Source organism: Silene latifolia, unplaced genomic scaffold (assembly GCF_048544455.1).
Source record: "Silene latifolia isolate original U9 population unplaced genomic scaffold, ASM4854445v1 chrun_scaffold_16, whole genome shotgun sequence".
NCBI lineage: Eukaryota > Viridiplantae > Streptophyta > Magnoliopsida > Caryophyllales > Caryophyllaceae > Silene > Silene latifolia.
In genome coordinates, this window is record NW_027413123.1 from 9,927,631 (window position 1) to 9,951,942 (window position 24,312).

At 37.8% G+C, this 24,312-nt stretch overlaps 3 protein-coding genes across 3 annotated transcripts; 2 read left to right on the top strand and 1 right to left on the bottom strand.

Annotated features, from left to right (window-relative positions):
* LOC141637249 (uncharacterized) lies at positions 1–627 on the top strand. The gene is made up of 2 exons (XM_074446813.1): positions 1–265; positions 353–627. The coding sequence occupies exons 1-2, from the start codon at positions 1–3 to the stop codon at positions 625–627; spliced, it is 540 nt and encodes a 179-aa protein (XP_074302914.1).
* Positions 628–2,631: 2,004 nt separating this feature from the next.
* Positions 2,632–3,063, top strand: LOC141637250 (uncharacterized). Its single transcript, XM_074446814.1, has one exon. It carries the CDS (start codon positions 2,632–2,634, stop codon positions 3,061–3,063), a length of 432 nt encoding a protein of 143 aa, XP_074302915.1.
* A 16,537-nt stretch (positions 3,064–19,600) lies between these two features.
* LOC141637251 (secreted RxLR effector protein 161-like) lies at positions 19,601–20,031 on the bottom strand. Its single transcript, XM_074446815.1, has 2 exons — positions 19,918–20,031; positions 19,601–19,777 (listed from the first exon to the last, which is right to left on the bottom strand). The coding sequence occupies exons 1-2, from the start codon at positions 20,029–20,031 to the stop codon at positions 19,601–19,603; spliced, it is 291 nt and encodes a 96-aa protein (XP_074302916.1).
* Positions 20,032–24,312: the final 4,281 nt, after the last annotated feature.

Here is a 24,312-nt window from a genome sequence, read left to right on the forward strand (position 1 = left end):
ATGACAATCATATATGCTTTCAATGGAGTTGGGGATAGAGAATCTCTTTGGTTGAATCTCAGGAATATTGCTAAGCAGGTTAATGCTCCTTGGGCCATAGGAGGGGATTTCAATTGTGTGCTTCAAGCTAATGAAAGATTGGGAGGCAGGGTAATAGAGGCTGAGACTGATCCGTTTTATGATTGTATACAAGAGTGTGGAGTCATGGACATTGCTGCCACTGGAGCCTTTTACACATGGAATAACAAGCAGCCTCCAGAAACAAGTGTGTATAGTAGGTTGGATAGATGGTTGGTGAATTAAGACTGGATGGACAGGTTCTCTGATTATATTGCTAATATTTTACCTGAAGGTCAGTTTGACCATAACCCATGCTTAGTGAGTGAAGGTCCTCTTGGGGGAAATCAGCATAGGCCGTTCAAATATTTTAATATGTGGAGTGTAGCTGATGGTTTTCAGGATTGTGTGTCTCAGGTCTGGCAAAATGAATTCTCTGGCACTAAAATGTACAAGGTAGTTAAGAAGCTGAAACTTTTAAAACCTGATCTGAAAAAATTGAACAATGCTCATTTCTCTGACATTGAGAATAAGGCTGACATAGCTCAACTCAGATTGAAGAAGTTGTAAGAACAGATTATGGCTAATCCAGGGGACAAAGATCTCATTCAGCAGGAATATGAAGCCAATCAAACTTTCAATGTTCTGTATTCTGCTAAAATGGATTACCTTAAACAGAAGGCCAAGGCTCATTGGTTAAAGGATGGTGATTCTAACTCTGCATATTTTAATGGAGTATTGAGGGCAAGAAGGAACAAAAATTTTATCTGCCAAATCAATGATCAATGTAACAGAACTTACAATGACCAAGAGGGCATCCAGAATGCATTCTTGAGCTACTACACCAAGTTGCTAAGTTCCAAAGCTCCTACTTCCAAGGTCAAGAAGTCTATTGTGAGGCAAGGAAAGGTGTGCACTGATTTTCATAGGAACATTCTTATGGCTACAGTCACTAAAGAAGAGGTCAAAGAGGTGATTTTTCAGATTCCTGGTGACAAGGCCCCTGGTCCAGATGGGTTTTCAAGCAAGTTTTTTACGGATAGTTGGAATATAGTGGGTGATGTTGTTACTGCAGCTATCTTGGATTTTTTTGAGTCAGGCCTAATCCTTAAGCAGATCAATGCTACTCTGGTCACTCTTATTCCTAAAATAGATAGACCCACTAGTGTCCTTCAATATAGACATATAGCCTGCTGCAATGTCATTTATAAATGCATCTCCAAAATCTTATGTAGCAGGTTGGCAAGAATCTTACCAGACCTGATTTCTCAGAATCAGGGGGGTTTCATTCAAGGGAGGAGCATTATGGAAAACTACCTCATTTGCCAAGACATTACTAGGCTATATGAAAGGAAGGCTGTCTCACCAAGGTGTCTCTTTAAAATGGATATACAAAAGGCCTATGACACAGTGGAATGGGACTTCTTATATCAAATGCTCAGTGCCTTAAAATTTCCAAAGCAATTCAAAGAATGAATCATGCAATGTGTAACAACAGCAAGTTATTCACTCAACCTTAATGGCAATGTCTTTGGCTTTTTTAAGGGTGAAAGGGGGTTAAGGAAGGGAGATCCTCTATCTCCCCTTCTATTCGCTGTGTGCATGGAGTACCTATCAAGGATTCTAACTTATTCTACTGGTGCTAATGAGTTTAAATATCACCCTTTGTGCAAGCAGATGAAGCTCACTCATCTTATGTTTGCAGATGATCTGTTGATGTTTTGTAAGGGAGATGATATCTCTATGACGACAATCCTAAGATCCTTTGCAACATTCTGTAAAACCTCAAGACTTCATATGAGCAAGAGAAAATCCAATGCCTACTTCAATGGGGTTAATGATAATTTGAAACAGGACATTTTGAGAATTTTAGGGATGGTAGAAGGGGCATTACCTTTCAAATATATGGGTGTTCCTATTAAAACCACTAGACTTAATGCAAAGAACTGTAAGCCTCTCATTGATAAAATAGTTCAGAGAATCAGAAATTTTGGGGCTAGAAAACTCTCCTATGCAGGTAGATTGGTCCTAGTTCAGTCAGTTCTCAAGACATTGCATAATTATTGGGCTAGTATCTTCATTCTGCCTGCAGGAGTGTTCAAAAGAATTGAGGACATTTGTAGGAACTTCCTATGGGATGGAGGGGTTGACTATATGAGATCTCCTCTTGTCTCTTGGGGAAAAAATTGTAGGCCTAAGAATGAAGGTGTCCTTGGTCTGAATTGTGCTATTCAGTGGAATAAGGTTGCTGTTGGGAAATTGGTCTGGTGGTTGGCATCTAAACCTGACCTATTATGGGTCAAATGTGTTAATGGCGTGTACATAAAAGGGGAAAACTGGCTTGAATATGCTCCTACAAATAACTCGAGTTGGTCATGGAGGAAGATATGCTATGTCAAGTCTATTTATCAAGAATCCTACCAAAATCACATCTGGGCCATAGATTAGGGCAGAGAATATACTATTGCTAAAGGGTATGATACCATCAGGGATAAAGGGGATAGAGTTCAGTGGCATCATTTCGTCTGGAATAAATATACAATCCCTAAACATAGATTCCTTACCTGGATTTACATGCATAAATCTCTAAACACTAAGGATAAGCTATGTAAATTTGGGATAAGTGTCAATGATACCTGTGAGGTATGTGGTTCTGAGACTGATACGGCTCCGCACCTGTTCTTTGTTTGTGTGTATAGCTCCAGAGTCCTTCATCTTGTAAGCAGATTGATTGGAGAAAGTATCCCAGCTGATGCTACCACATATTGGAGGAGAGGTTTGAGGGGTTCTGGAATAAGGAACGACTTCATCAACGCCATCATTAACGCATGCATCTATGGCATCTGGAAGCAACGGAATTTATGTAAACATGAACTGACGCTAATTAATCCAACGAAATTGAGCAGGCAAATCGTGAAAGAGGTTACAGATCGTACCTTGAGCTCGAAGGAGATTATGGGAGTGCGAGACAGAGATTGGCTGGAGGGATTGAGGAATTGCGCCTGATTAAACCCAGATGACGACAAAGGAATCGGGATTATTTTAAGAAGGAGATGATTTTTGAGCTTAAAGGGGAAAGTGACGATTCTCCTGGTGAATGTTGTCCAATAGGTGTGTGACTGAAAAGTAGTGAGTAGTAGTGTTGGTTTGTATGGGCTTGTTTTGGGCCGTTAATAGATTGAGTCTTTTAGCTCCGGGATGGGTCTTTAGACCACTGGACTATTTGATGTATGGTCACATTTTTTCGGTAATATACTTACATTTTACCGAAAAAAAATAACACATACACAATACTCAAAATTTGAAAAAATAAGAATAAGATATGTCAAAACCATTTATACACCCCAATTCATCGGTTATTGTTCCATTTTGGGTTTTTGTCAAACACAACCTTTAAAAAACTTTTTTTTCCAAGCACCACCTTTAAAAAAAAAGTTTGTCAAACACAACCTTTAATAAAATTTTTTTTGTCAAACACGATATTTTGGCCAAAGTTTGAGCACTTGTAATGGGGGTGACTTTCAGTTGATATTTGAGATAGCAAACGATGTCAGTTTGAGGTGTTCTTGAACTCGTTGAAAAGGTGGGAGTACAAGTTTTCTAGCGGTTGTTAACACGGTGGTCAAAGTTGGCCTAATGTGGTGTATATTGGTGTATAAAGTAAGGCTGCTCACATGGGGTTGAAGTATGTCAAAGTAGGATTTTTTCGTGGGTCAATTCACTCCCCTTGAACCATCACTTGCAACCAACGGCCACTACAAATAACACAACTACGATATACCATGCAGTCCTTTCAACCTACATACCAAATTTCAGACCAATTAAAATATCATAACCCCTTAAAATACCCTCGAAAACCCCTCTAACAACCCGCTATAAACCCAAACTTCTAAACCTTTGGCCACCGTGTTGACAACTCCTACAAAGCCTGTACTTTTACCTTTCCAACGAGTCCAAGAACACCTCAAACCAACCTCGTTTGCTATCTCAAATATAGACTGAAAGTCCATCCCATTGCAAGCGGTCAAAAAGTCTTGTTTGACAAAAAAAGTTTATTAAATGTTGTGTTTGACAAACTTTTTTTTTAAATGTCGTGTTTGGGAAAAAAAAATTTAAAGGTTGTGTTTGACCAAAAACCCTTCCATTTTCATCTCCTTACCTGATTTTAACTCCATCCAGGCATCATAATCCCTCCAATCCAATCCATTGGTACCATGAGTTAACAGCATTAAAATTTAAGACCGATTAAAAAACAACTCCTATAGCAGTGCTCTCATGTGTAATTGTATTCATATTTCTCCAGGCTCAGTACCATTATTAGAATTGTCTTCGAGGGCAGGTAACATAGACTTGAGTTTGCCAAAAGATTCAGGTTTCTGCAAAGTTTGAAGATAGCCAAAATCCCATGAAATAAAATGTTAGTTGTCTAACTAATGGCTCCACCTTAAAGCAACTGTATTATTAGAAATGGAATGCATACTCTGTCTAAATTTTCTGCCTTTGACGAAGTAACAAGTACAATATAATATGTAAAGTTTTATTCGGTAGCAAAAATTGTATTGAAACTTTATTGAATAAGGTATACTTGGCTTTATCGGTAAAAACGAAATAATGAAAGGATGTGCTACAACTTAAGAGAGGGGGTATTAATATCATTTCATCAAGGGATTTGAGTTTGTAAAGGGATATTAATACCATCCATTACTACACTATGTGTAAGTCTTTAAAAGACATACCTGGTCATCTATTCGGGCGAAGAACGACACCAAATTGGTTTATTATCCACACCTGGTTTACAATCAATCAATCTCACAATATCCACAATCCACAAAACCATGTCTGTTAAAATTCACCAACTACTCTTGATGTCATTGCTTACCTCATTTCAACAAGCTTTAGTCTTCACCGTCCAACACTCCTATTATAGCATGTTGGTAATAGAGTATTTGACAAAGTTGATTGTAGGTGGGAAAGGAGTAATTTATACAGTAGTTTATTTTAGTATAAATGAGCTAGCATTTTGCCAGTGAAATATATTCACAAACAAAGCAAACAATAAGAAGTGTTTGTAAGCTTTAGTGAGTCCGTAGAAATATTTGTGAGATTAAGAGTGAGTGTGTGTTTAATTATAATTGGCGTGTTTCTAATTATATTAAGAGAATAAAATTATTGTAAGAGTGCAAATTGTTATTATCGTCTTACTCTTATCACATAATACTTTTCATTACGCTTCGGAATAAAATACACTCTGATTCGTTACATTTGGCATCAGAGCCAGTAAGGCGGAGTGTTATTTATCTTGTCCAAATATTTATCCGGGATCAATATTATCTTAGTGTGCACAGTCCGGGACTGTAAGCAAATTGGTCGGGGATCAAGCTTACTTTATTGAGACGGGCGTCATCAAGTCAACATGGGAGATATCAACTTTTCAACTAGTGGCATTGAGAAGTTAAACAGTGGAAAATACAGTACGTGGAGCACACGTATGCAATTCTATCTGTTAGGACAAGATCTTTGGAGCATCGTAGGCGGTGGTGAAACCGCCAAACCAGCTAGAGGAGAAGAGCTGAAGAAGTGGAAGGTCAAAGCCGGAAGGCTATGTACGTGTTAACAGCAACCGTCGGGGACGATATGCTGTACCGCATCAAAGATGCAAAAACACCAAATGAGGCATGGGACACTTTAAAAGAATTTTTCTCAAAGAAGAATGATTCTCAACTCCAGTTGCTCGAGAATGAGCTAATGTCGGTTCGACATAATACCATGTCGGTAAACGAGTGGTTTACCAAAGTCAAAACTTTATGTGAGCAAATCACAAAGTTGGATCCTGAAAATCCAATCACGGATACCAAGATGCGAAGAAATATTATCTTCGGTTTAAGGCCGGGTTTTAGTACTCTTGTTGCAGCAATTAGAGGTTGGGCTACACAACCAACTCTTATTGAGTTTGAAAATATGTTAGCCAACAAGAAGATCTAGATAAGCAAATGTCTGGAGCATCCATCAAGGAAGAAGAAAAGGCTCTCTTTGGTAATAAAAAGTCATACCAAGGAGGTGACAAGAGAAATTCTGGGTCGAGTTCTCAAGGCGGTTCAAATAGAAAGCCAGGAGGATTCAGAAAAGGCCAAGGAAGAGGAGGCTTCCAACTAGGGGGAGCTCTTCAAGATCGAGAACCAGACCGACAAAGAGGTCAGGTGCGCCCAGATGTTGTTTGCTACAATTGTAGTAAAAAGGGACATTATGCTCGAGATTGTTGGTCAAAACCAGCAGATGTAAATGTCGCAACATCAAACGAGCAAAAAAATAATGAAGTTGAATGGGATGTTCAAGCTTCATATTTAGTTGAACAAGAAGGTTCAAGCAAAAAGTCGACAGTGCACGAATCAATGGCATTAGTCGCGGAAAGTGACAACTTAATCAATTATAAAGATGATTGGATAATTAATTCAGGTTGTTCGAATCACATGACGGGAGACAAAGAGAAGTTTCTTAGCATGTCAGAGTACAAGCATGGACGAGTTGTTGTGACTGCAAATAACTCGGAGTTGCCAATCACTTATATTGGCAAGGCCATGGTTATCCCAAGATATAGTAACAAGCAAGTTCATCTTGATAATGTCTATCATGTATCAGGTATGACGAAGAATTTAATATCGGTGTCACAACTAGAAGCTTCGGGAAATCATGTGGTTTTTGGGCCTAATGATGTGAAAGTGTATCCAAGTTTGGAGGGAAATTCATCTCCTATCATGGAAGGGCGACGTTTGGAATCTGTCTACGTAATGTCTGCTCAAACGGCATATGAAGACAAAGCTAGAAAAAATGAGACGGCTGATTTGTGGCATGCACGCCTGGAGCATGTAAGCTACACCAAGCTGAAAGTCATGATGAGTAAATCAATACTCAATGGTCTTCCTCAACTTGATGTGAAGGAAGACGTAGTTTGTGTTGGGTGTCAATTTGGCAAAGCACATCAGCTACCATATGAGGAGTCAATGTTCAAGGCGGAGGCACTTCTAGAGTTAGTTCACTCTGACCTATTTGGTCCCGTGAAGCAACCATCAGTTAGTGGTTATCGTTACATGATCACTTTCATTAATGATTTCTCAAGATATGTATGGGTTGATTTTTTAAAGGAGAAATCATAAGCTTTTGACAAGTTCAAAACTTTCAAAGAAAAAGTGGAAAAAGAAGTTGGCAGCAAGATTTAGTTTCTACGTACAGACAATGAGGGAGAGTTCACATCCACAGAATTCACACGATATCTATAAGATTGCAAGATCAAACGTCAGTTGACGTGTCCGAACACTCCACAACATAATGGAGTGGCGGAGAGGAAGAATCGGCATTTGGCCGAGACATGCAGAAGTATGGTACATGCCAAAAAAGTACCCCCACGTTACTGGGCTGAATGCATGAAGACAGCTGCACATGTGACAAATAGGCTACCACAAGCGAGATTAGAATATGTCTCTCCATTTTAGAAGATGTGGAAACTAAACTTGCTGTGAGTCATTTCCGAGTTTTCGGATGTCTATGTTTTTTTTTTCGTTCCTGATCATCTTCGTACCAAGTTTGATAAGAAGGCAATTCGCTGCATCTTTCTTGGGTACGATGATCAAAGGAAAGGTTGGAAATGTTGTGAACCAACTACTGACAAATATCATGTGTCAAGAAATGTGGTGTTTGATGAAGCATCATCTTGGTGGTCACCACAAGCCGTGTTACTGCCAGACTCAAAGGAGATTGAGTAAAAACTCAAGGATAAGATAGATGAGGAAAATGATTAGTTAAACGAGAGTGATGGTGAATCAGAAAGTGAAGAATATCAACCTTCACCGGCAAAAGAGTAAAGTCCTTGGAGAACAGAAGTACACCATAGAACTCCTGAGGAAGTAAGACCGAGTCAGGGTGAAGATGTCATTATCCAAGATAAGGATAGTTAGCCACAAGTGAGGAGAACTAGCCGGCCACACAAGCCCAATCCTAAATATGCAAATGCAGCAATGGTGGAGAACACCGTGAAAGAGCCAAGTAGTTACGATGAGGCCGCTCGTAGAAAAGACTGGATGAAGGCTATGGAAGAGGAAATCCAAGCACTTCATCAAAATAAAACTTGGGAGTTAGTGCCAAAACCAAGTGATGTTAAACCCATTTCATGCAAGTGGGTGTATAAAGTGAAGACCAAGCCAGATGGTTCGATTGAAAGGTACAAGGCACGACTAGTAGCTCAAGGATTCTCTCAGCAATATGGGCTTGATTATGATGAAACATTTAGTCCAGTTGCAAAGATTATGACTCTACGTGTTTTACTAGCACTTGTAGCTATTAACTCATGGAAATTGTGGCGGATGGACGTGAAGAACGCATTTCTTCATGGCGAGCTTGATAGAGACATATACATGGATCAACCAAAAGGGTTTGAGAGTTCTGATCAACATTCTGTATGTAAGTTGAATAAAGCTCTTTATGGATTGAAGCAGGTGCCAGGAGCATGGTATGGTAAGATAGCTGAATTCTTACTACAAAGTGATTATTCAGTTGCTTCTGCAGATTCGAGCTTGTTTCTGAAAGCTTGAGATGGAAAGTTATCAGTGGTCCTTGTTTATGTGGATGATCTTATCATCACTGGAGATGATGATAGAGAGATTCATCAAATAAGATCAAATCTCTCAATAAGGTTTCATATGAAAGAGCTTGGAGAGCTAAAGCATTTTCTTGGTCTAGAGGTAGACTAAACCAAAGGTGGGATATTTCTTTGTCAACAGAGATACGCCCAGGATATTTTGGAGAAGTACAGGATGCTCGATTGCAAACCAGTGTCGAATACAACCGAGATTAATGTTAGACTGTGCTCAAAAGAGGGAAAAGATTTAGAGGATGTGACGATGTATAGACAACTCGTGGTAAGTCTTATATATCTCACATTGACTCGACCTGATGTCGCTTATGCGGTAAGTGTGGTTAGTCGTTTCATGCAAAATCCAAAGAAGTCTTATTTGGAAGCAATACGACGTATACTGAGGTATATTAAAGGAACAGTTGACTATGGAATATTGTACCCAAGTGGTGAGTTGTCTGAAATTTACGGGTACTGTGATGCTGATTATACCGGTGATCATGACACACGTCGATCCACTACGGGGTATATGTTTAGTCTTGGTTCCGGTGTTGTTTCATGGTGTAGTAAGAGGCAACCTACTGTATCATTGTCGAGTACAGAGGCAGAGTATAGAGCAGCAACGAGGGCAGCACAAGAGTGTGTATGGCTAACACAACTCTTGAAGGATCTATATCAACCAGTTGATTTTGGAGTGAAAGTTTATTGTGACAACATGTCAGCAATGAGATTAGCCGAAAATCTAATTTTTCATGCTAGGACGAAACATGTTGAAGTACATTACCATTTTGTACGAGAGAAGGTTCTAAGAGGTGATATTCATCTTGACTATGTTAAGACCGATGATCAAGTTGCAGACATTTTTACCAAGGGACTTGGTGGACCTAAGTTCGAAAATTTTCGTAAGCAGCTTGGTGTAATCTCTAGGCTAACTCTGAGAGAGAGTAGTCATTGAGGGGGAGTGTTAAAATTCACCAACTACTCTTGATGTCATTGCTTACCTCATTTCAACAAGCTTTAGTCTTCACCGTCCTACACTCCTATTATAGCATGTTGGTAATAGAGTATTTTACAAAGTTGATTGTAGGTGGGAAAGGAGTAATTTTGCCAGTGAAATGTATTCACAAACAAAGCAAACAATAAGTGTTTGTAAGCTTTAGTGAGTCCGTAGAAATATTTGTGAGATTAAGAGTGAGTGTGTGTTTAATTATGATTGGTGTGTTTCTAATTATATTAAGAGATAATAAAATTATTGTAAGAGTGAAAATTATTATTATCGTCTTAATCTTATCACACAATATTTTTCATTACGCTTCCGTATAAAATGCACTCTGATTCGCTACAATGTCCTCCTTACCGATCCAATTACCAAGCGGGTCATGAGTCACTGAATTCCTCCATGGAGTCGGACCTCGATTAGCCCTTAGGAAACTACCACTACTGCTCTTGAGTTTGACGTAACCGCCTTCTTTAATGGGCTCCCACTCGACGGTAGCATCAAGCCTAAGTCTCTAGCCAACTTTTTTTCCTGTCATGCCTAACAAAAAGGGCGTGTTTGTGGAAACCAAGTACTTCCAGCTATTACTGTAACACCCGCGAATTTCCCATTTTGACATTTAAAATTTATTAAACCGTTTAATTACTTTATTATATATTTTTGAATTATTCAATTTAATTAATTTTATGTCAAACACGATTTTTATGAAAGTAATATATAAAAGCTTATTTATATAAAAGTACGTATTATTAAACTATATTCTTATGGCATAATTTATATAAGAGTATATGTATGTATATTTTTGGTCGGACAATAATAATGACCGTAATAATAATAATTTCTGTCTTAATTTCCGTCTAACATTAGACCGTCACATTTCAATTGAGAATCTTATCTAAACACGGACCAATCGAAAATCAACAACACGCTCGCCTACCCTCTTACACTCTACTTTTAAATATCTCTTATATATTATTATTATATATTATTACTATTATATTATTATTATTAGATATTATTACTATTATATTATTATTATTAGATATTATTATTGTCGTTGTTTTTACCCGCAAACCCCACCCCCTGCATTTCCTCTTTCTTTCTTCTTCTTCTTTTTTCGAAACAAGCAGCAACGACAACAAACACAACTCTCCGTACAAACTCCATTTTCGCAAGCTTCAATCCCAGATTTCTCCCTCGTCTCTCCACCTTTTCCTCTAATTTTTACACCATTCTCTTCCTCTTTTCTTCCTCCTCCTTTCTAGGTAACAAAGTTTCGGTTTTGGTTAAGGTTTCGAAAATGTCGTCTTAAAGACAACTCGATTTTTGACTCAAATAACCCGTTTTTATTCCAAGTAGTTGTCAAGCTTGAAGCCCGGAGAGTAGCTCGTGCCATTTTTGACGTTTTTACTCGGAAATTCGAGGAGTTAAGGTAACGGTGATAGGTTACTCAACAAAATGTCGATATTTCACCCTTCCTACTCGGCTTTGCCTTTTTTATCGTAAAGTTTAAGTATTTACTGTGTTGCTCATGTATGAAGTCGATTTTGTAATGCTTGTGGTTAATTTTCATGGTTGTTGTGAGTCCTCATGGCTTAGCTTTCGTAACACAACCGGTTATGTACTTCGAGTATAGGGTGCTGCTTGATTTTCTTCCTTTTCGAGTGGATGTACATCCTGTTGGTTATCTTTCTGGTGTTGCCTATGCTGAAAATGGTGGTGTTTATTCATATTCTATGTTCGCTCATCCCCGTTCCCAACCCAGATTTATTTCTGTCTTATATTGGTGCCAAAGAGAGCTACTAAGTGCAGCCCCAGACCGTGACTTTGCTGTCTTTGAGCTCTGTTTTGGGACGGATTGAATGGTCCCTCGGATCTGTTATTTTTTGCTTGTGTCTTTACGCTAATATTGTCACATGTATACTCGATATTTTTCCGCTTGAAAAACTCAGTTTTTAGACGGTTGGTGCCCTGTTATGTGTGGTGAAATTAATTAGGTTGGAAAGTGACGATTGCGTAGAGTATCCGTGTCATTGTATATCATATGCTTTGAGTCGTGGTCATGGTACTTTGACGCCAAGTTTGGTTTATATGAATTACTTAAATTTCCGTCTTGTGTTTCATTAAATGCAATTCATTATTTATCATTCATTTATATACCTTTTTCTCACCTGGTTTATATTTGTGGAATTCATTATTTAATTGTCTCATTTATTTATGAAATGACATGTTTTCCTTATAAAAATGAGCTCAATTTAATTATTGTATGCTCATGAATATTGGTGATTGAATTATTTACATTTCCGCCTCATATCTATCATGACGTAAATAATTCATGCTCGTTCATTATATTTATTTTCAAGTACTTTATGAGAATGAAAAGAAATGTTATCTAAATGTTAATAGAAGGTCCAATTGAATTTATTACATTTTGGTCACTTGTGTTGTTCTGGCAAGTGCGGTTTTTGATCACTTGTGCTGTTCTGGCAAGTGCGGTTTTTGATCACTTGTGCTGTTCTGGCAAGTGAGGTTTTTGGTCACTTGTGCTGTTCTGGCAAGTGAGTTTTATCAGTGTTGTCCTACCAGGGAAATTATATTTAATGAGTAGTAAAGGTCTTACTTAGTTATAGATATTGTCAATTGTTTGGATGTATGAGTCTTGGGCCTATCGAATACTAGAGGTGAGATGCAAGCCTCCTAGTTGCAATATGATCGCCGGGATTGATGTTCCCATCCGTTCACTTGATTGGGATTCTTTTTTTTTTTTTGGTGAAATGTGAGTATGTATATTTATATATCAAAAATGAACTTCCCCAATTACAGCTGACTTAAAAAGCGAAGAAGACAACATCAAAACAAGGCTACATCAAACTGACAATCAAAATAAACCCAAACAATTCCTGATCTCCAACTCCGTCATATCCTTCCTAATCACACACTTGCTTCGAATTTGCGTCTGAATCATCGTCTTCAACCCACCAGCAATTTTTTCCGGCCTCATCACGCTAAGCTCAATTCGAGCTCGATTTCTTTGTGCCCATACCAGGTATCTGTAAGCTGTGATAATCATTGCTAATATTTTCCATTTCATATTGTTTCGATTAGCACTTAGTAGTTCATTTATGGTAGGAATCGGATGACCAATCCAATCTTCCACACATTTTTGAACTTTACAACTGAATTCATATTCATTGAACAAATGGTCAATAGTTTCAGAGTGTGACTCACAAAGGATGCATCTGTCATCTTGACAGAAACCATAGGAATGCAGTTTCACTTTAGTATTGATACCTTCCTGCATGATTAGCCATGTAATGAATGAGTGTTTAATTGCCATGTTTAAATATAAACTTGATATTCATATCTTTTGCAAGTATCTTACATGACTTACCTGTTTTTAGTTCTTGGTTATGTTCATTTTGACATTTTGTGGCTGGGATAACCTTGAGTTACTCCCCACTGACTGTGGCATTCATGTTTACATGAATGTGTAGATACCTCATTTCTCCACTTCCCGCAAACCACCCGGTGATGATTGGGCCGCATGTTTGGTACGCGGAACGATTTGTGACAGTTCGTAAGTTTATCGTCAAGTGATCGCTCAAACACTTGTGTCTATCTCTTAACTGACATCTACGTGCCGATACGGTCGTTTTGGCAGTAATTAGAGTACATTTGGAGTCCGGGTCAAAAACCGTCTTCATTTTCTAAAACCGAGTCAGAATGTTCTTGAATGTTCCGGATATTTCTATTCCATATTTTGCAATCTTTTAATCTTTGGTAAAGAATTTCCCGTAATATTCACACAAAATATTAAGAAAAACAAGATTAATCCGTTATTCCATAATCAAAACACGAAAATCTTTCTTCCGCAGGAGGAAACCACTTGGGAAAGGACGCAGCAAGTGTTGCGCCTCTTCCAAGAGACGCAGTGCCTCCTGCGCCTCTTCCCAAGTCCTTTTCTTCGTATTTTTTTGTATCTTTTCATATCTTTTCGAGATTCACTTCCAAAGTTTCACCAAAAAACCCTACTTCTGTCGTGTGATTAGTATAAATAGAGACCTTCTGTCTCAAATATTTCTCACGCGAGTGTCCGCCCTTCTCTTCTCCCTTTGCATTCTAGACCACGTTCTTACTTTTTGGCGTCTACGTGCTTGAACCTTCGACCACGTAAGCTCGGATCTTTCTGAGTACCAGCCTCGTTTTGCATGACCGACTAATTTGACCAACTCCACATCAATCAACGTTAATCAATCTTATTCTTTTTCCTCCTAGAGGGCACTTTCGTCTACATTCGAGTTGAGCATCACTAAACGTTAACTTAGTTCATCTCGCTTCGTCAAACATGTAAGTCTGAGGGTGTATAATCTTCCTTTTATTATTGTTCTTTATTTTTGTAATCATATTGTAAGGTTTATGTCGAAAATATTCTTAAAACCGATTTGTAAACCCATGTCTTAAAACCTTTTTACGGATTATCAGAAGACAACCGTCGAGAAAGGACGCAACACCTGCTGCGCCTGTTCGAAGGGACACAGCACCTGCTGCGCCTCTTCGTGAGGCTGCCGCAGTTCCTGCTTCCTTTCTTCTTCCTTCGTCTTTTGTCAATTCATTTCTTTTATTTTCTTTCGTTTGTTCTTCGAGTCTTTGATATAACGATTTAAACATAGTAATTTAGCATATTTATTGGTCATCATTAATTAATTCATCTTTTAAATCCCGACTTATATCCCTTATAATTCATATTTGCGGGTTTTCGTCACTAAAGTCAATCCGGGTTTTAGAGATTCGATTCATTAATATTGAGTCTCTGGAATTGGATCTTTGATATATTCCCATCTGTTATTTATCATATCCATCATTAATTCATCATTAACAACTTATTTAACCTAATTAATTCATTAATTAACCTTTTAATCTTGTAATTAATTCGTATTATTTAGTTTTTATCCATGTTTTATCCTTTTTGTCACCCCAATCACATGTAAATAATCTGTTAATCACTTCCATCCGAGTCAAATAATATAATCAAGCATTAAAATCACCAATGAATATTAATAATTTGCAATTCCGGCTTCGCAGCCAGAACTGAGCTCAGGAACAGACGCAGCGTCTGCTGCGCCTCTTCCAAGGGACGCAGCTCTGCTGCGCCTGTTCCGGATTGAGTTCTGTCTCTGAACACCCGTTTTTCCTTGACCTAGTTTATTAGTTTACGTATTAATTAACTATTACTCGTATTTTCACCTAATTCATGTTCGTTAATTTGTTTATTCTTTCTTTTCTCAAACTATCCGTTTTAAATGTATTTTCGACATAAATCAATAAATCCGATGTAATTATTGTAATTTTATTTATTGTATTTTTATTATATTTCTTTTATTGTATTGCTTGTATATTTTCACATGTAATCGATTTAAATCTTTACTTCGACCCACTTGTATGATAAATTATGTGTCTACCGACTTAGTTTAATATTCTCACATGTTAGGATTAATTTATTGGATGTTGCATTGCATGCATATAAATCGACAATATATCTAGTATAGACAATCTTCCCTAATCATTAGTAGAGGCCGCTATCGAGGCGGGCGGGATTAGGTGTTCGATCAAAAGAGCTTCCTACTACGTACCCTCACCCCTTACTCCAGATCTCTGTGAACATCCGTGTTCATTGGCATCCACGAGAGTCATTCTAGACATAGACTGCTAAGGGTAATGAGTTCTTGGTGTTCATGTCACTACTTTGTGTCTTGACATGACACGAGGTATTCGAACGGTTTCCAATTTTCCACAATAAATTGGTGGCGACTCCACAAATGCAAACGTTTGTTGCCAAGCGCCCCCGTGGGCCCGCGTCCACAGTTTGGCGACTCCGCTGGGGATAATACACTTACGTGTAGCCAAAAGGGTGAAACTTTAACAAAGTTAGGGAATAGTTTGTACAAGACAATTGTCGGTTTTCATAACTCGGTCTTCCTAGATCGTTTGTCGGCCTTCTTAGGCCCAACCCAACCAATTCGACCAATCGTCCCATCTAAACGGTCCTAATTCTTTTTTGGGCCTAAGGATGGATAGCGATTGACGTCATCCATACCATGGTACTTACTCTTGTTTGTATCAAAGACTTTCACTACTTGAGGAAATGGACTAGGAATCGCCCTTACTCTTGTTTGGTACGAGCCTCTCCACAGACTTCGGGTTTGATTGTTCGGTATGGCAACCCACCCTTTAAACCAAAACCCTTTTAAATGCACTCAGCATCCCGTTATAATGCTTGTATAATGTTTGTATCATATGTGATTGTTAGGAATATAAATCTCATTAATATAACATATTCATATATGTGACATTTTAATTTAGTCATAAAATTAAAACTAGATCTTATGCATACAAACTTAAATAAGAATAGAGAAGAAATTGTCTTTCTTACTATGGGAGTTTCGGATTATTGGGCACAAATGAGTTCTTCTTCTCACTTGTTCTTGAGCTTTCCTTATATGGATGAACAAAGGATCCAAAGAAGAATCCCTCCCAAAAGTGAATACCCAAGATAACCTCTTAAAAGACTAATATTATTAGAACTAGAACAATATTAATCTTACTAAAATTGACCCAAAATTATTGTTTTTGTCTCTTGTAATTTCGGCCAAGAGGAAGGATTTTTGGAGATTTTATCTCTCTAATTTTTCATAAGATGTAGAGAGTATTTTTATATTTCTTACACTAGAAATTATGTTGTGAAGAAGTGAATAATTAGAGGAAAAACAATTGGCATTTTAGACCTCCAAAAACCGGTTGGCATAGGGAGAGTAGAGCCAATGCATGAGCTTGTTATTCTACCCAAGAAAGAATAGGTATGCATGGTTATATTAGGTTGCAATCATCATGCTTTCCACTTAAACATAATTAACATAATTTAAACCTAATACTCCCTCCTTTTTTTTCGGCACTTACATAAAATGGGAGGTCCATTTTATATTTTGTCATTTGTCAATTATCACATGTCACTAGTCATGTGTAATTGTAATGTATTTTTAACATATTAAAAATCAACGTATTAATAAAAATACGTCATGTACAAAATCGACTTAGTAATTCATAATTACTTGTACCAAAACGGTTTACCAATTATAAATCACAACGTCTTGTATTTATAATAAATTATTCATTCAGTTTCAATTTATTCGTAAACAATAATTTTATCTAAGTAATAAAACAATTTAATTACTTAGACCGTATCTTATTTAATCAAATTACAATAAGATACGTCAATAATACTCACAAAATCGCCCGTCAATTTTAAGCAATTTAAATAACCCATATCGACATACGATCAATTAAATAATCAATTAAGAGTGTTACCCTTTAGGTATGACCTAAGGGGATCAACTGATCACCACCGTCGTACGACAGTAATGTCAAACTCTAGTCAGCCAATCATTACCGATATGTGTGGACCAGTTGACTGTAAAATATTACATCCCACATGTATTCTTAAAATGAGATTTAAACATGTAATCATCATGATCGACAGTTGTGATCGCATTATTGTCGGAGGACACATATTCCAACAATCTCCCACTTGTCCTCGACAAGTGTGTGTCACCAATTCTCTTGTCCTATTACTATCTCCCACTCAATGCAAGGTGTCTTTCAGGTCGTACTTGCAAGTGATCATATCGAGAGTGGTTTCCTCGACCTGGAGAATAACTGATTGACCAGAATTATTTACCATAGATACCTTCCGAGCGTGGCCACGCATTTCCACTTCATTACTCCTCGAGTGGCCTTGAGATACTGTTATAACCCTGACAAGGGGTGGACAATTCCTATCGCACTTATTCCCTTCGACTAGCCACAACCATCATAACCCAAAATATGCCCATTTGACCCCATTTACGAAGGTCGTAGTAACATAAATCAAAGTTAATCTGAAACTGTGCCACCTTAGGCGAACAGTCTTTAGTCAAAAGAATCGACTCATTAGAATACTATAGTAGCTCTCGCCACGGCCAGGCTATATAAATTTGCCAAAACTCTATAAGCGGTCATAAGGCCCGACAAAGTGTTCCTAACAGTTTGCCTATGTGATCGACTAGTCATCTCACATGACTCCATGGCACTTGAACTTGCCATCAATCGCATCACACTCTAGTCACTTCGAAACATCACCTCATGTAAGTGACTATGGGTGAATACAATGCTAATCCGTGTTCAATTTAACGGGGTTCAATTGTCTCTACAACCCGTTTGGATGTAACAAAGTATAAAGTGAGTTAATAATAACTCAAACGACGAATGTCGACATCACATTCGGGTAGTCAATACCATATTACAACCTTGTGATGTATATCGTAAGTGTGTGAACACTAGTCGTTTACAACATGAGTTTAACATACTATGTGTCCATGTGTTCAAACTCTTGAATTGCATTTTCCTTAATTTTCATGTTTGTCTCACATAGCATGAACCTTACCAAGTACACATCTAGGTTCCTAGCCTAGGGTATGGTTCTTTATCTTGAAAGAACTTTCTTGTTGTTTATCACATAAGCAACGAATTATGGTGGTCGACATAACTCACACTAGTCAAGTGTTCTTCCAACTCATAATGTACCAGGTATATGTTGTAAACATAAATTTAGAGGATCTTGATTGTAGTGATAATGACAGATGAGTACTTACGTGGAGTAGGCATTAGATCTGATAAGGAGATTCCTTGAAATCAACAAGAAGATAAACTCCAATCTTTTGCCTTCTCCTGCCTTCCTTATACTCTAATTCTCTTCTTGTGTGTTTCTCTTAATGAATATTAATTATGTTAAAACCACAAACAGGTGAAGCTTTTATTATATAGGTGGCAGGAGGGGCATAATTAGATAAGTGGGACTAATATGTTAATGGCCTGTAAACATTAACCGTAATCCACTTAGTCTATTACTCCGACTAAAAACCCGAAACATCATATTTAGCTATTATATATTAGAATGACTGACGTCCGTAATTAGGTCCACATAATAGAGAATTAATATGATAATTCTTATATTCTCCCACTTGTACCATATTACTGACCTAAACATAATGTCACGTGCAAACAGAGTCATAAGTCGCGCAGAAAACTAAATGAATACATAATGGGTTTATCTTAATTACCCTGATCATTCCAAACAACTGGTTGAGTCATGGCGAAAACACTACTATACAAGAGAAGTGGTCCTTCCATGTACTACGGACCAATCAAGTAGAATAATCAGTCTGTACAAGGAGCAAACATAATCCCCGATAATGTCCTTGAGGAAAAGAACTGATTCTGTTAATCGTGCAATAATAATGTATACAATAACAATAATACGATACAGAAAATCGTCCGGAAATCATCATCATAGGAAAACATAAGTTGATTAATCAAAACATAAGTGTCATCATTACAAAACACCAGCATGATCCAAACACAAACGAAAAGCCTTGATGATTATCCTCCAGACCCATATCAGTAGCATGCTTTAAAAATGTCTTTGGAGGTAACCCTATAGTTAAAGGATCTGCTATATTGGAACTAGTCGTGATGTGCTCAATTGACACAGTGTTTTTCCGAACTTCCTCCTTAACTGATAGGTATTTCATTTCCACGTGTTTTATACCTTTAGAATACCTATCATTCTTCGAAAAGAAGACAGCTGCGGCATTATCACGGTAAATTTTCAGCGGCCTTGCAACATAATTCATAATGCTAATCCCTGAAAGAAAGTTCCGCAACCATAAAGTTTGAATAGTAGCCTCAAAGCACGCTACAAATTCAGCTTCCATAGTGGATGAGGCAATAATTGTCTGTTTAGCACTCTTCCAGGAGATTTCCCCCCCAGCTAAAGCAAACACATAACCAAAGGTGCTTTTCCTTGAGTCCACACATCCTCCAAAATCGAGTCAAAGATAACCAATAACCTCAAGCCGATCAGTATGTCTATAAGTGAGCATTTTGTCCCTTGTTCCCTTTAAGTACCTTAAAACTTTCTTAGCCGCACTCCAATGACCCATTCCAGGATTGGACTGATATCGACCAAACATACCCACTGCAAAACTTATGTCAGGTCTTGTACAGACCTGCGCATACATTAAGCTTCCAACTAGAGATGCATAAGGAAAGTTTTTCATGGCATTTCGTTCTAGTTCAGTCTTAGGACACATACTTAATTTGAACTTATCCCCTTTCGAATAGGAACATCATTGGGATTACATTTTACCATGTTAAATCTTTCTAAGACCTTCATGATATAGGGTTTCTGAGACAACCCTAATGTCCTTTGTGATCTGTCTCGAGATATTTCCACCCCGATCACATTGGACGCCTCTCCCATATCTTTCATCTCAAAGTTGCTTGATAGGAAATCTTTAGTTTAATGTAATAGTCCCAAATCACTGCTTGCGATGAGTATATCATCGACATATAAGACCAAAAATGCAAACTTACTCCCACCGATCTTGGTATATACACCGATCAACAGTGTTTTCTTGAAACCCAAAGGAGGTGATGGTATTATGGAACTTAATATACCATTGCCGAGAAGCTTGCTTAAGCCCATAAATGGACTTCTTTAATATACAGACTTTTTCCTCTTTGTCATCAATAATGAAGCCTTCAGGCTGAGCCATATAGACTTCTTCTTCCAAACTCCCATTCAAGAAAGCCGTTTTCACATCCATTTGATGTAGCTCTAAGTCAAAATGAGCTACTAAAGCTAAAATGATCCGTAAAGAATCCTTCTTAGAAACTGGAGAGAAGGTTTTATTATAATCAATGCCTTCTTTCTGATTAAAGCCTTTTGCTACCAGTCTGGCTTTATGTCGTTCAATATTACCTAAGGAGTCGCGCTTGGTCTTAAAGACCCACTTGCAGCCGACAGCCTTATGACCTACTGGTAAATTGACCAACTCCCAGACCTCATTCTTAGTTGTAGACTCCATCTCTTCTTTCATGGCATTAATCCATTTGTCGGAATCATCACTATTCATAGCTTGTGAAAACGTAAACGGATCATTATCCACACTAATGTCAAATTCACATTGATATACTTCATAGTCATCTGAAATAGCTGGCCTTCTAGGTCTTGTGGACCTTCTTAATGTTATTTCAGGTGCTGTATCAACAACCTCAGTGGCGATGTTATCATTCGGGAGTGGAGGATCATCAACATTAGGTTCCACAATATTGACCGAGTTAACATTATCATTATGTGGAACTTCATCAATAGAAATTGGGGGCAAAGGAACTGGAATTGCCACCCTAACCTCATTGACGACGACATCCCTTACCTGATCACTCCCACTAACTTCGCCATTCTCAAGGAATTTGGCATTTCCAGTTTCAACAATTCTTGTCTTGTGTGTAGGACAGTAAAACCTATACCCTTTGGACTTTTCTGGATAGCCGATAAAGAAACCACTAATGGTTCTAGGATCAAGCTTCCTTTCAAGTGGATTATAAATACGTGCCTCTGTTGGACATCCCCATACATGTAAGTGTTGAAGACTCGGTTTCCATCCTTTCCACAATTCAAATGGTGTCTTTGAAACTGCTTTACTGGGAACCCGATTTCCAACATACACAGCAGTCATAAGGGCATGCATCCACAACTTCATGGGTAGATTGGTATTACTCATCATTGTCCTCACAGCCTCTAATAGGGTTCGATTATGCCTCTCAGCAACACCATTCATCCATGGAGAACCAGGAGTTGTATACTGAGGGACAATACCCAAACTTTCAAGGAGTTTTGCAAAAGGACCAGGATGTTGTCCTGATTCATCATATTTGCCATAATATTCTCCACCCCTATCTGACCTTACAATTCTCACTTCCTTTCCCAATTGCCTTTCCACCTCCTTAATGTAAACCTCTAAAGCGTTTACTGATTGAGATTTTTCATGCAAAAGGTAAAGATAACAATAACGTGAATAATCATCAATAAAGCTGATGAAATATTTCTCTCCGCTCATGGAGGGAACATCAAATGGACCACATATGTCTGTATGTATAATTTCTAAAAGAGCAGTGCTTCTTGTGGACCCTTTCTTGGTGTGTTTGGTTTGCTTACCCTTAATGCATTCCACACACGTCCCAAAATCCGTAAAATCAAGAGAAGGTAGTATATTGTCTTTAACCAATATGCTCATTCTTTCTCTTGAAATATGGGCCAAACGTTTATGCCACAAGAAGGAGGAACTTTCATTAGACCTTCCACGTTTCGAACTAACATTATTATGCAGGGAAACATTATGAGAAACACAAAGAGATTCTGAAAACAATTTATCTAAATAAATTCGATACAATCTGTTTTCCAAAATTCCAGAACCAACAAAAATATTGTCTCGAAACATACTGAAACAACCTTGTCCAAAACTTAATTTAAAACCATCATTATCTAACTTAGAAACTGAAATTAAATTGCGTCCGAAGGAGGGAACATAAAGGGTATCCTCCAACTTCAACTTAAATCCAGTGCTTAATTCCAAGCTAAACCTTCCAACGGCTTCTACGGAGGCTTTATCTTTATTCCCCATGTATAAGGAGGCCTCATTTGGATTTATGGTTCTTGTCGTAAGGAATCCCGCAAGGAATTGAAACATGTACATTAGAGCCTGAATCTAGCCACCATGTATTAGAAGGAACTTCAACATAATTTGATTCGAAACATACTAAAGCCAAAGGCTTACCCTTCTTTTCGAACCAATTCTTACGCTTTATGCAGTCATTCTGAAAGTGCCCAGGTTTCTTACAGAAAAAACAACTTTCCCGCTTCTTAATATCCTTCTTTATGCCGGATCCAGAATGCTTATCGAAGGGCCGGACTTCATGCCCTTTTCTGTTTCCAAACTTACCCTTAGATTTCCGCTTACATGATGCACATGATGTGCCTGGGATAAGCCAATACTCTTACTTGAGGCATCGGCCTCATCTTTTGTTTGATTCTCATTTGCTTCCGAACTAGTTTATTGGTCAATTCATTAACACTCCAAATTTCCTTAACAGTGTTGTAATGAAGATGGAAAGCATCAAACTTATCGGCAAAGAGTTGATGATAAATCGGGCGAGTAACGGATCCTCAACTTTCATGCCCGATTTTCCCAACTTAGTCGCGATTCGTCATGTGTAACACATGCGAGGTGGTTACACTCCCATTATACTTAGCAGTGGTAAGTTCAGACATGAGCCTTCCAGCTACCGCTTTATCGGTAGCCTGAAAGAGTTCCTTAATGATTTCCATGTACTTGCTAGGCGTATTTACACTGTCTCGAAATGGAGGACTTAATGTTTGGTGCGGTGGTAAGACGCAAAAACTTTAGGCAAAGACTATCAGATTTCTTCTACCAGTTATACTCTTCAAGTACTTCTTTACTCGCATCAGAAGCTGGTTCAGCTGGAGCTGACCCAGTAAGCACTTGATCGAGTTCAAGGATCCCTAAATAGAACTCGAGATGCTCTTTCCATTCTGAGTAATTAGTACCATCAAGTTGTGGAACAACTTGGACACGATTATTGAGAGAGCTTTGCAACGGATCGCATTATGAACAATGCTCAAAACATTAGGCTTTGAGTTTAACACACAATAGCAATTATGACTAAGACTTGAAACTTAAATGAGTAACTCATAAACATTTATCGTGCAAGTATAGTATCTCGTGGACAACCTACACATGCTTAATTACATAATAGAGTATACCCTCCTTAATGAGTGTTTCACTTTAATGTCAGGTTACCTGTGGGTAAAACCTTAATACAAGTTACTTTACTCTCCTTAATGGGTGTTTTACTTTAATGTCAGGTTACCTGTGGGTAAAACCTTAATACAAGTTACTTTACCCCATTAGATGCTTAGTCGGAAATTCACTACATAATTTGAGTCCACTGTGGCGAACCTCAACCTAATGTGAATGTTCAATATGATTCCATTATTAGATTTGATCGCGTATGAGATGAAATCACTGTGGTGAATTTCAACTTGTCATAATGCGAAAGTCTCTTACATTCGATATCAAATGATATATTTACACAATAATATGTAGGCTTACAACAACAATATGATAATTATATTAACTTATGTACTTAATAACATTAATATCACACGAGCATACATAATCAAACATAAGGTATCGTAAACTATAATGCGAGAAGGAACTTATTCATGCTTAAGAGCTTCGATCGAGTGAAACATTAGCTCGATCGAGAACTATTATGAATAAACAAAAAATCATAATTTTTAACCAAAAACGTCAAGAAATTCAATGAAGACGTCAGAATTAGGCTTAAAAACGCTAACTCTGCTGCGCGGTCTGGTTTAGAACGCCGTTTACACTCGAAAAACATTATTATAACATCAAAATCCGACACTCAAAATCGATGAACAAGAATTTCTGCGTGAGCGTGAATGCTCGCGAATAGTCTTTGTCGGTGAACAGTGTAGATGTGCGATAAAGAACCATAAACAATAAAATACAAACATCATACGAATTGAAATAATTCGATTAGGACATCATAAGAATTGAAATAATTCAATTAGGGCATCATAAGAATTCAAATAATTCAATTAGGGCATCATAAGAATTGAAATAATTTAATTAGGGCAGCGGAAACAATCATA

Excerpts from the sequence above, each read along its gene's own strand:
- LOC141637249 (XM_074446813.1), top strand. The coding sequence starts at position 1 with ATGACAATCATATATGCTTTCAATGGAGTTGGGGATAGAGAATCTCTT. Across the intron at positions 266-352 it reads CAAGCAGCCTCCAGAAACAA|GTCAGTTTGACCATAACCCA; the intron begins GTGTGTATAGTA and ends TTTTACCTGAAG.
- LOC141637250 (XM_074446814.1), top strand. The coding sequence starts at position 2,632 with ATGCATAAATCTCTAAACACTAAGGATAAGCTATGTAAATTTGGGATA.
- LOC141637251 (XM_074446815.1), bottom strand. The coding sequence starts at position 20,031 with ATGGGAGAGGCGTCCAATGTGATCGGGGTGGAAATATCTCGAGACAGA. Across the intron at positions 19,778-19,917 it reads TCTTAGAAAGATTTAACATG|GTCTGTACAAGACCTGACAT; the intron begins GTAAAATGTAAT and ends ATGTATGCGCAG.